This window comes from Poecilia mexicana, unplaced genomic scaffold, assembly GCF_051168715.1.
Source record: "Poecilia mexicana isolate PSO_F unplaced genomic scaffold, ASM5116871v1 scaffold_8, whole genome shotgun sequence".
Classification (NCBI taxonomy): Eukaryota; Metazoa; Chordata; class Actinopteri; order Cyprinodontiformes; family Poeciliidae; genus Poecilia; species Poecilia mexicana.
In genome coordinates this window covers 22132061-22144347 of record NW_028263377.1, presented here as the reverse complement: position 1 = coordinate 22144347, position 12287 = coordinate 22132061, and the positions used below count along the sequence as shown (strand labels likewise).

Below are 12287 nucleotides of genomic sequence, written 5' to 3'. Positions count from 1 at the left end.
GATTAGCGGTGTCACAGTCCAATTTATTAATACCAAGGGGATACATTAGAAAAAATTTTATTCCACCAGTTCAAACGTCATGAAGCTTGAAAGTGTCAGTAATCAGAAATAACCTAACCTGCTGTTCTGGAATAGAACAGCAACGAAATCTAAACACGAGCCACACGTGGCATTATCATTTCTGGTTGTTCAGGGGGTTTTTTTATTTAAAAGTACAAATAATAGACCACAATTGGGGGCCTTGATGACACATTTCCACACAAATTGTAAAATAAAGGATTAAATATGGTGCATTTTAATTATCATTAATCCAATTCAGACTGTCGGTAATGTTGGTTGAAGACAAACTCAATTCCAACCCAATAGAAAATTATCTAATGTGATCAGTTTTGGATAAAATGTTTGTAAGATATTTATCTGGTTCCATGAGATTTGTTAAAATTAAAAGGCTCTTTCACTAAATACACCCACAGCTAGGAGGTAGAAAGACATCTTTATTAACTTGCGTCATTTCTGAGACATGGGGCTTTCTGATAATGTCAGTAAAACTAAAGAGAGCATACACTTTATTGTTAGATAGGCACGACCTAATTCGTACAAGATGGCAACATTATTTGTGGAAAAATACCCTTTAGGGTGAAATCAAAAGAAAGCCTTTCATTTGAGATCTGAAAACTGTTTTACAAATGAACTTTCAAGCACAATAATCATTTGCAATTTAGTATGTCTTAAATCAGTTACCAGTTCCCTTGATGCTTCAATGTTTCTTTCATGCAGTGCTCCCATTCTGAGGGAAAACTGCAAGTCAAATTAACTGCACTAATGATCTTCCTCAAAGTTTTATACGTTTAGGATAAAGGTGGAATAATTCTCCTCCTTGCTTCCATACACAAGAGTGGACTTCATAAATGTATTCACAGACCTCTCACTCTATCCCCCACCATTCTGCAAACAGCAGAGCCAAGTCCAGTGGTAGTTTGAGAAAGAGTGGGAGGAATGTATGTGAAGATGCAAGAACCATCTGCTGAATCATCAAGCCGGCCCCTCCGTGGCCCATGTCACAGCTGGTTAAGGTGGGAGGCTATCACTGGGGCAGCTGCAGCAACGTGCCCTGTCCTGACGGCAGGTAAGTGACATTGCGGGAGCGTGAGAGCTGGAAGGCGATATCCTCCGCTGCCTCCAGCTTACGGAGCTCCACCAAGCCATCACCGGCTTCCATCAGGGAGTTAGCGATGAGCAAGGCAGCCTGAGAATCCCCCTCTGCTGAAATGATGGCAGCCTGCTTCTGTTGCTCGGCCTAAAAAAAGAGCACAGAAAAATGTCCGATTTAGACTGCTGAGCTTCCCCGAGGAGAATGCATATGAAGGTTTGCTGAACATGTGAGTAATACCTTTTCTACAACAAAACGGGCCCTCTCTGCTTCCTGCTGGGCCACCTGCTTCATCTCAACAGCCTCTGTGAATTCTTTACCAAAGGTCAAGTGTGTCTGAAAGGAGAATTGTGAATTAGTTTGGAGTTGATGCAAAAAAAAAACAAGTGACATTGTTGAAAAGTTTAGAAGCAGCTTCCTACCAGTGATACGTCATCCAAGATGAGTCCGAAGGTGGAAGCTCTTTCCGTGAGATCCTCACTGACCTGTCGAGACACAAGCTCTCTCTGGGTGATGAGCTCCCCGGCATCAAACCGAGCCTGGAAGGAAAAAGATGCTTGACTGAGTGATTATTCCAACAATATTAGGAAAAAAAAATATCCTTGCTTCCTGGCTCTTAAAGGCTCACCACAACAGCCTTTAAGACCTCTGTGGTGATGGACGGTAGCACCCTCTCGTCGTAATCCTCGCCAATGCTGGTGAAGATGCGGGGCAGCTGACTCGTCACCGGCCGGAAGAGGATACGCAGTGTGATGTTAACATTCTGCAGATCTGCAGAATAAATGGTTCAAAGTGATTTATAGAACATAACTTAACCGTGAGTTTAAGACATCATGTCATGAGTGCATTAGCTCTTCTTTTTTTTTTGTATAGTTGAAAAGGATTTGTAGAAACACACAGCCTGCCAGTTTTATGTTAAATCTGAGAAAAACATTCTGTGTTTTTTTTTTCCATCTTCCCAACCTCCTGTGGCCACAGTAAATAGCTTCCCTTACTAAGCTCAGTTCTGATGGAGGTTAAAGGGTTGTGGTTCCTTTCCACTGTCACCACGTGTTTGTTTAGAAGAGACTTTTGCAAAGTCAAGGCCTTGATGAAATTTCCTGAAGAGATATTTTTTCCTCACCTGCACTATATTATTGGTAAGACTGAACTGGAAGGTATGTAATTGGATTTGATTCTACCTATATGGCTGTATTGATTGTTCTAAACAATTTTTTTTAATATAAATTAATTTAATTTAATTTATTTAAATAACGCACCTTTGCTGCCAGTGATGACAGGCACGTTGCGTGGACGGGATCGACAATCAAAGATGATGGGCTTCTGAACCCAAGGAATGAGGAAGTGTGTTCCTTCACCGACGACTGCATCCTGTACACCTCTGAACCTGTCAAATATTACAGCCCGATGTCCTGCATCAACTGTAAAGAGAAATATTGCCATTAATACATATTATACATAAAAATTGTGTATTACATGCTTTCTAACTAACAGAGCTGATTACTTTTCTTGAGGTAAAAGAATTAGCTACAAATCCCAAAGTGTCAAAAACTGATTACTTAATCAAAAGAACAATTTATGCTTTCTCTAATAAACAAAAACAATGCCTATATGGTCATTCGCTCATCGAAAAGCTAATGTCTTGTAAACTTGACTTATTTTACCCTTTATCCATTTAACACTTCTTGCTTTGGTCGTAATCAAACTTTCTTTTCAGTTTACTTAACATGCGTCAATTCTTACCCAGGGAAGTTTTGGACCCACTTTGACAGATAATGATTTAGAGACTTTCTGTAAATTTTTGCATTAAGTAATATAGACCATTTTGATCATAGTTAAATCAAGTGATTCTCATGCAGATGTCATATCTAATATAAATATGCATGTAGGGGGGAAAAAAAGACAAACTAGTCAAGTGAGTGAGCTGACCAAAAAAAAAAATACAACAACAAAAAAACAAGCTCAGATCATAATGACTACATTTATGGAATAGGTACATTATTTTTTTAATGTACTATGTGCCAGATGTTCCCTTATCTAAATATTAACAAAGCTGTCCATGTGCAGCACTCACCGTTGAAGAGGGCGGAGTTCACAACACCTCCGCCAACAGCAAGGGCGAGCCCCAACTTTCCAATAGACTCAAACAGCTTGGCCATGACCACAGCAACCTGCAGGTGAAAACAAGGAACGTTTCGGTGACCCCGACACACCTGCAACTTTACTAGTATGGCACGCTATGTAAACCAATTAAGTCTTTGTTGAAATCCTTAAAAAGCCACCGTTAATCCCTTCACTGCAGGACAAACAAACAGTGGCCTTGGTTGATGCCAACCAAGGCTGCAGGGTAACGCTAATTTAGCTCATCATTAGCTAGCTTTAGCTTAGCGATTAGCAGTGCATTGAGAGAGCTAGCAAATTCATACCAGATTTAATTATGTTGCTTCATCAAAGCAACTAAGATAGTATTAAGTGCAGTGTGCTGTTTGAAATGTATCAGTAAAATGTGTACGGCTTAAATCTTAACAGCTAGCAGTTAGCTTTCGCTGATGGAGATAAGACAGTGGAAACTCGTGCTCGTCTTACTCAACCCCCGGCAGGTCAAGGCAACCGTTTAACAACACATTTAATGCACAAAAAACGTTAATTTAGAGTAATCATGACTATTACACTGAGGTTTAACTTAACAGTTTTGTATTTTTTGTGTTCTGATTACAATATGTGTCATAACTAACCTCAGTTTGCTCCAACGACTGTGACCTCCACCGGACACGACGTACAACACATGAAATATTTCACTCACGGCGCCTGCGCACAGCGAGTCACAACCTGCCTTCTGATTGGATAAACCCACACGGTTCTCTGCTTCGTCGAAAATTGCGGAAGAAGACATTTAATGCACCACTGCAATACCGCCACCTAGTGGCTTTCCGTGTTAGGGAAATAAAAATACACAATCAATTGATCAATGGGTGATGGATTCTTTTATTTTATGGGTTTTTAAAAGAAACAAAACATAAAATATGGTTTGTTTTTATTCCTGCAGGTGTGCACGGTATAATCCTGGTAGGAATAAAGCATTAAAGACAGAACAATGATTTAGTGTTAACTTTTCTTAAGAAAACTCATCAAGCTGGAGCTATTGTTACGATTTACTATCAAAATAAGTCATGCTTTTTGATTTAAAAAGATGATGGTGGAAACCACCTGTTGTGGTCTGTGGAAGTACTATACATGTTAATAGTTAGGAGCTCTGAGATTTCTAAATCACAGTGTTTTACTTATTCTGCTCCACAAATGTAACCCTTCACTGTATGTCCGTGATGCAAACAAGAAAGCCAGATTTTAAAATGTTGGTTCCAAGAGAAAGACCTGAACTGTGAAAAAATGTGGATTGGTTTTCAGGACCTTGTGCCAGGTGGGATCTTACAAACATCATCTACAAAGCTTACTATACCTGAATAAATAGTGTCTAGGCTATTTGTGTGCAAACCTTTGTTTTCTAAACTTTTACACTGTTAACACAGTTGCAAAACTGTAATGTGATCAAATAAATTCACTCGTTTCCTGTCTTTGAATACGGATTGGTATTTTGTTTAATAATAAAAAGAACCACTGACTGTCATTGTTTTGCAAAATACAGATGATCCAATTGTTACCAACATGAGCATGGTATGCTTTTATTTTCGCGTAGCAACAAAATTAGGACAATGCTTCTGATCACATCATCTGCATACTCTCTGTTTTCACTTAGTTAAAAAATGTCTCTTCTTTATTTTAGTAGAGACGATAAAACAGTTGAAGCAACAACAAACAGATGAAGGAGCCTGCTCCCATACTCAGAGCAACGACCTTTGGTTGCCCCCTAGTGGGAAGAAACCAAACAAAATATACTTAGTTTCGCTTTTCCTCCTCTTCCCGTGAAGAGTGTCGAGCTTTGAAAGTTGTCGAGAAAAGAGAAATCAGCGTGAAACACATGCAAGGTCAGTAATGTTTACATTCGAGCGAGATCCGCAGCGCTACGCCGAATAATTTTATCGTTTGTGTTGCGATCTGATTCAGCCGAGATGTGCCTGATTTATTTACTTCCTTGACACTCGCCTCTGAAATGTGGCCTGTTTTCTTGTTATGGGGTAATTACGCGCCTCTTACTGATTTCTGGGAGCAGATTTGACGCCAAAACGCTGAAATCAATATAAGTAGAAACAGTACAAGCCTAAGCAGGTGGAATGTCTGAAAAGCTTCAGTACGTGCAGCAAAGTAGTGCTGAATTCAGTCAAAGAGCAGCAAACTAGTTGACAATCGGTTAGTGGGGAGGAAGAAGACGAAAGGAGGGGAACATGGGGGCGAGGGGTTAACAGCTTTGTGCATCTTTTTAAATTATTTTTATTCAAGTAAGCGTCAGACAAGGGGGATTGGTTCTAAAGAAGAATAAATAACCAAACGTCACACATTTTGGCTTCGTAAAAATTAAATATAATACACCACTGCCTTATAATCTCTTCAGCTCTTCTTTAGAAGTAAAGATGATTAAAAACCCACCGATGTGAAGTTGATTGCCATTTTTTATTTGCAGATTTATACATATAACGTTGATTAAGATAGATTTTCTTTTTGTATATTGATGTAATGTCCTTGTAACCCCAGGAGAGGGCGATATAATCTGACATATCTTTGTTCCTGTATGTAAGGGTGGGGTCCCCACATAGAAACCCCTATAATTAACAGAGGCGTGACACTTTTGTTTATTTTTATTTTTCACCATCAACCATTATTATTCACAATCAACGTCCCTCCAGGAAAACTTATTTTTGATTGGTTGTGCTGTGTCATTCTTATATAGAAAGTTTCTCCCACTCAGCAGTGACAGTGGTTCTTCCAGCAGATGGCAGAAGCGGGCAGGATTGTCCGGGTGAGCGGGCTGCCCACGGAGCTGGAAGATGACAGGCTGAAAGACAAGTTACTCATTCACTTTCTCAGAGCCAGGAATGGAGGAGGGGAAATAGACCATGTCACGATTGTGAAACCACCGCCTTTATCTGCTCTCATTACCTTTGAGGACAGTGCAGGTCAGTCGTTTGAAGTGTTTTCTTGAATAAACAAAAACAAACCAACGGCACCTTGCTTAATTCCATTTGGTTTCAGTGGGAAGGATGTGGCTAGCAAAATGTACTGAATAAGTATTCATCAGTATTTTTACCTGCATACATTAAAAACTGAATTCTGCCCATTTGCTGGTCAGCATATGAAATAAATACATCAACAGTGGCCTTAAGAGGAAGACTTGTTGCTGCTCACCAATGTAGGAGGCATTTTAAGACAATTTCCAAACAATCAAATGCAATCTAGAGTCAGATTTTCAATTCTTGGTAAAAGAACTGTACAGCTCTCACTTCATTTCCCCAGCAGACAGCCTCCTTTCTGTAAAATGAATATGACAACACAATTTAGGTTTACAAAACTCGACCTGATTGAACCACAAGATTTCTCCAACAAAGTCCCTTGAACCAGTTTAGCAAGAATTGAGATTCTTGACCATAATGCATTGCTCCATGTTTGGAGAAAACCAAATACCTTACAAGTTGCGGAGCGATGATGATTTGGGTTAGTTTTGCAGCCACAGAACCTGGAAGCATTCTAGCCTTTGAAAAGACCGTTTACTCTTCTCTATACCAAACTATTGAGTCATGTTTGAGGCCAGGTAGGAAAAGCTTTGTCATAACCCCAAACACAGCAGGATATCTACAAGATATAGAATGGAAATAATCAATATTTTTCAATGGCCCAGTCCAAGTACAGCTATCTATATGATTGAAGCTGTGGAGAAACAGTTATTCTCTAATCACAATGAATTTATCCACATTAATGTGAGAGACTGATAAAACTAGACAGAAAACAACTATTTCTATTGCTGCTAAAGGGGATTCTGAAATCCATTTAACCATTGGGATGTACTTACTTCTTCAGTCACAGCTTTTCCACTTTAACTTCATTTTTGTTTAATAAATAATCACAGTATTGCATCTGTTGTGTGTTATTGTGCACTTGAAATTAGATTTAAATAATTGCAGGTCCTAATAAAGATCATTTTTATTGTTTCCTGACACATAAAACTCCACCCAAGTCTCTCAGCTCAACATAAATAATTTCCCATCTATCAAAATTTAGGTGCATCCATTTACATAGCATCAGTACAGCCTCTAGGCTGTCACCAGTGATTTAAGCTGAGCTGAAATGCCTGTATGCAAGTCAGTGGAGCAGCCAATGGCAGAAACGCTTAGTCAGGATGCTTTTCAGACTCTGATTGATTTCCTTCCAATGACCCCTCTCACACAGTGGCACAGAGAATTACTCAACGATCTCGGCACATTCTGGAAATAGATGGGAAAAAGTATGAACTCGATGCTTCAGAGAGCCCAGGAAGCTTGGACCCAGACCAGGTACAAAATATTACAATTTTGTACAGTATGTCAAGTAATTCAGTAAGAAGGGTGAACTTTAATTGTGTTGCTTTGGGGTTTTCAGGTTGTCTTAAGCTTAACAGCAACGGTTGACTACAGCAGACTTCCTGGGGGAATCAAGGCACTAAAAAACCTTTGTAAAAGTCATCAAGATGTCCAGATAAAGTCCATTGCTACTGAGATGTGTTGCACACTGGTTGGCTCGTACTATAAAGTGGAGGCTGCTTTGGCCGAACTACTTGGTCCCGGATTCTCAGAGAGCAAAGACTCAGGTCTAAATGCCTCCAGCAGGACCTGGTCATTTCAGACATCACAGAAACCTCAAGTGTCAGAAGATCAGAGCAGAGAACCAACCAGGCAAGAGGAACACAGAGAAGTCAAAGATGACGCTGATGTTTCAGCAAAGGGGGAAAACGTCACTTCAAACAGAAATCATGCACTTGGTGGTGATGACTGGGAAACTGCCAGTCACACAGATGGTGCAGCTCGGCGCTCTCCAACTGCTTTCATAGAGGAGTCCTCTTTGATTGTGGATGCAGATGTGTTCCAGTATCTGGAGAATCACTGCAAGAAGGAATACCAGCAAATCCTCCGTCAGTTTGGTGTTGACGTGGTGAGCGAAACAAATCAGGGCCTGACCACTCTGTTCTTGCAGATTGCTGATACAACAGCGGTGGAGGAGAGGCAAGAGAGCATGAAACTAGCTAAACAGGCAATAAGTCGACTTTACCATGAAAATGAGGCAAAGATCTGTCGAGACCAGCTCCCTAAAAATATACTTCGCCCCAGAGGAGGACTGCAAAGGGAACTGGAAAACGTAAGTGCAAGATATCCAAAACTTCTTCTGAATGAAGATGAGCAGAATATTTACTTTATTGGTAGCAACAAGGATGTAGTAGATGCCAGATACTCTCTTCTAATGGGCCAGGAGGAAGTTAGAAATAAAAAGGAAGGTGTTGCCAGTCTTCTTAATTTTCCTTCATATAATTCTGGGACATCACCTTTTCATTCTGATAAGGAGCGACTACCCCAGACTACGCCTCCTACTGAAGGACAGTTGAATGAAAGGATAGATCGGCTGCAGATATCTGAGGAAGATGAACTAAGAACTGATGGAGCAAGAAGGTATAAGCTAGCTGCTCGGTTTAAAGACTCAGGACTTTCCGTTTTAGGCGGCTTTCCCTTCCGTCCAAATTCATCACCCAGCAGGCAAGCACACCAGGATCCGATTCTGGGGCACGATGTGCTGTCCGGATCAACAGGGATTTCTGGTGAAGGAATTTCTAGAGCAGCAGCCCAAAATACCGGAGGGGACATATTGTTCAAAACCGCACACACATCTCCCTCTTTATTCTCACCAATTAAAACCTCTTTAACTACAGATATGATAGATACCCGACCAAAAAACTTAGCAGCTCCGTTTGCTTCAATTCCTTACAGCCTTCCAAAAAGCAGTGCATTTCCACCTTCAGAGTCTGGATCCACTTTAAAGCGAGCCAGTAGTTTCTCAGGAACACCTCAACAGAAAGCTCAAATCCTGGGCCAGAAGAGCCAAGACGATTCCAGCAAACCTTCAGTCGGAGTCCGCGAACGGTCTTCCAGCTTTAGTAGCCAGACAGTGAGGAATAAACAAGAAGCCCATCATGAAGAGATCTCAGTTTCCAAGGTTATATGGCAATACATAAAGGAAGCCTACAGCACCCGGGTGGAGGACCTCACTTCTGATCTCCAGATGAAAGAGAACTCCTCTGAGGGCAATCGGAATTTGACTGTTATCTTAAGAGGGGCTGATTCGTCCAAAGTGAAATTATGTCGGGAACGTCTACAGAAGCTTGTTGACTTAGTCAGTGGTGACTTCTCAGTTCAGGAGCTGCGCTTGTCGGAGTTGGGGGTTTCTAGTACCAAAGATGAAACCTTACAGGCTTGTTGCTCTGAAGTGCGGAGCCGCTTCAAGAAGGTTGTCGTCCACACGATGAAGGAAAACTTGTATCTCGTTGGTCCAGAAGAGCTGTGCTCCCAGGTTGCTGCTACGCTGAGGGAGGTATTTTCTAAAGAACCTGAACAGCACGACTTCTCTGACCAATTTTTGCCATTGAATGCAACCCAAAGGAGAAAACGAGTCCCAGACAGTACGTATCAGGTGGTGTCCACCCAAGCTGGCATCGTTGATGGGAACAGTGAGAGTCATCGATGGAAAACAACCTATGGTAGAGACTTTGGTGAGAAGGGGCTTGTGAATGGATCAAATAGTCAATCATCACCGAAGAAAGAGAAAGTCTCCAAGGAAAAACAGGATGGAAACACAGTTGAAAAGAATTCTTTGAATGGTGAGAAAGAGAGAACATTACAGGCTAACCAGCAGGATACTACAGAGCATACACCTGCAGAGACCCAGAGCACCTCAGAGAAGTCCAGATCAGGTCTGGATGGGCAGATCTGTATTTGTGGGAAGGACAAGACAACATTGGTGAGGACCAAGTGTGGAGTCACATTGTGCCCAGAGTGCCTGGGGATATTGCACTCTTACTGCAAAGTCTGCAATGAGGAGGTAGAGCAGACACTCCAAGGCATCTGTGGTGAAATGAAGAAATCCAAACTGAGCATGAGTTTGCCAGGTCAACACAAGGGCGGCGTTATCAAGATCACTTACCACATTCCTAATGGTATCCAAGGGGTGAGTAGCCTACTTAGAATCTTATGTCGCTGTTATCTGATAAAGAGCTTGTGTGTTATCTTTTAGAGAGTCTGATAGGGATTTCACTGTTGCTGAGAAAGCAACCAAGACAAGGATGCTACTCAAAACCCGCATTTCCAAAGTAAATTAGACCTCAATTCCTAGATAAATATAGACCGCTTTCGCAAGAAAAAAAGACCTTTAAATTTTTTGACAGTTTAGCATCAGAACTTTTCACAAGCTAACAGCATAACCTCTGCAGTTATGGATGCAAGATTCATCCAAGGTTCCCAACTATGTAAAAAAAAAAAAAAGAACAAAAAGTGTTTTAAGTTTCTTTCTATATTGGCGTTTGAACATAACTTTTAACACCATTGTCCTATTTACTTAACTTGCAGCCCACCCAACAGGTTTGATTAAACTGTTTTGCAGTGGCATATTTTTGCCTGCAAATCAGTTCAACTTGCACTTTCTAATGTGCTATTGCATATTAATTGACAGACATAAAAACATAGAACTTTTGTGCTGTCCTGTAATATTACAAATCTTTAACAAAGTGAATCTTTCATCCAGTCCATTTAACGGGGTTAAATAATTATCTTAACTACCAGTGCCCAAGAACAGGAGATTCTTAAAGAGACGGGGACAAATTTCAAGTTATAAAACAAATTTCTTCTAAGTTGTATTTGATATGTAAAGCCTTTTTATTACAACTGATTACTACATGGTTACTTGATAGTGTCATAAAATGGGACTACTTTCCTAGAAAATACATTATACTATCCCTTTAATTAAAGGTCTCGAGGCTTTTGCCAGAAAACTAAAAATTGGACCATCTCTGGGTCTTTCAGCAGGTTAATTCTAAACCAAATCAACAGAAACATTGAACTAATTTGATTATAAAAGTGATTTTTTTCCCACAGGTTTACCCAAAGTGTCAGTGTCCGCAAATGGGTTATAGCTATTTCATTAGTACTGTGCTATCAATTGTATATCTTAGCACTTTGGTTCTAATGTGATTTATCTTCGATCAGGAGGGTCATCCATCACCTGGAAAACCATTTAAGGGGGCGGCATTTGAAGCCTACCTCCCAGACAATGAAAATGCGAGGAAGCTGCTTCCCCGGCTGGAAAAAGCCTTCAGGAGGGGCCTCACCTTCACTGTGACAGGCAAAGGGACAGAGGCCAAGGTCGTCTGGGGCTCCATCCCACATAAAACCAGCTTATATGGAGGCAAATCTGAGTCAGTGAATGCAGTTTGAATCTCCAGGTAATTGCTGTTTATTGAAAAATATGGGCTAATTTGTTCTTATTTTGTCTCTTGCAGGAAAGGGTACCCAGACTCCACCTACTTGACACGTTTGTCCAGCATCTTGACTTCCTATGGGATTGTGTAGTCATTGGCAAGATCCAAATTGAAAATTTACTGAGAAGAAACTTTTACACATACGTTTTTAATATAATGTCAACTGTATTAGCCATTTGTCTTATTGTATTATGTTGTAAAATGTCCGTCATTCCTTATTTATCTATGAATGTAAATAACAGAATTGAGAATGGAAATAATATGTATATATTTTTAGACTTTTTTAAAAAACTTTGGTTCTAAGTTTTTTTTTTTTAAAGAACGTGCTTGAATCTCTGAATGTTTAATGTCCCGATGCCACAGTTTGGATCATTTCATACAGCATTTCTGAACTTTTTTTTTTTTTTTTTTACCATTTTGACTAATTCAGTTTTTATACAAGTGTATTTCTATGGTATGATGTGCGCCTCACTGTAAAGATAGGCACTTCGGAGCATTCTGTATGGGTTTAACCACAATCCATCTAGCTATTTTCAAAATACTGGAGGGCATAAATATAAATAAAAAGAGCACATTTCCTGACTTTTTTTTATGCTTTTTTTATTAGTCCTGGAAAACATGTAAGGCATATGGTAACATTACACACTGAAGCGTTACAAGCTCTAAAGGCCATGTGGACAGCATGGCACCACGCGG

General features: G+C 40.3%; 2 protein-coding genes across 5 annotated transcripts; one reads left to right on the top strand and one right to left on the bottom strand.

The window, feature by feature from the left end:
• Nucleotides 1-474: 474 nt before the first annotated feature.
• phb1 (prohibitin 1) lies at nt 475-4006 on the bottom strand. The gene is made up of 7 exons (XM_015000296.2): nt 3886-4006; nt 3225-3321; nt 2410-2571; nt 1779-1921; nt 1573-1689; nt 1391-1486; nt 475-1297 (listed from the first exon to the last, which is right to left on the bottom strand). Exons 2-7 carry the CDS (start codon nt 3307-3309, stop codon nt 1085-1087), a joined length of 816 nt encoding a protein of 271 aa, XP_014855782.1. The 5' UTR covers nt 3310-3321; nt 3886-4006; the 3' UTR covers nt 475-1084.
• A 1037-nt stretch (nt 4007-5043) lies between these two features.
• Nucleotides 5044-12173, top strand: LOC106925799 (uncharacterized). Of its 4 annotated transcripts, none has more exons than XM_015000298.2 (6): nt 5044-5133; nt 6036-6219; nt 7487-7590; nt 7676-10285; nt 11320-11528; nt 11613-12173. In XM_015000298.2, exons 2-6 carry the CDS (start codon nt 6036-6038, stop codon nt 11680-11682), a joined length of 3177 nt encoding a protein of 1058 aa, XP_014855784.2. In that variant the 5' UTR covers nt 5044-5133; the 3' UTR covers nt 11683-12173. The 4 variants fall into 4 exon arrangements, with proteins under 4 accessions (XP_014855784.2, XP_087863819.1, XP_014855785.2 ...); XM_088007693.1 differs by having other exon boundaries at nt 6012-6219; XM_015000299.2 differs by having other exon boundaries at nt 5994-6219.
• Nucleotides 12174-12287: the final 114 nt, after the last annotated feature.

Coding starts and splice junctions, on each gene's coding strand:
- phb1 (XM_015000296.2), bottom strand. CDS start 3,309: ATGGCCAAGCTGTTTGAGTCTATTGGAAAGTTGGGGCTCGCCCTTGCT. Junction 2,572..3,224: donor GAACTCCGCCCTCTTCAACG/GTGAGTGCTGCA, acceptor TTCTCTTTACAG/TTGATGCAGGACATCGGGCT. Junction 1,922..2,409: donor TGTCATCACTGGCAGCAAAG/GTGCGTTATTTA, acceptor TTTATTCTGCAG/ATCTGCAGAATGTTAACATC.
- LOC106925799 (XM_015000298.2), top strand. CDS start 6,036: ATGGCAGAAGCGGGCAGGATTGTCCGGGTGAGCGGGCTGCCCACGGAG. Junction 6,220..7,486: donor TACCTTTGAGGACAGTGCAG/GTCAGTCGTTTG, acceptor CCTCTCACACAG/TGGCACAGAGAATTACTCAA. Junction 11,529..11,612: donor TTATATGGAGGCAAATCTGA/GTCAGTGAATGC, acceptor TGTCTCTTGCAG/GAAAGGGTACCCAGACTCCA.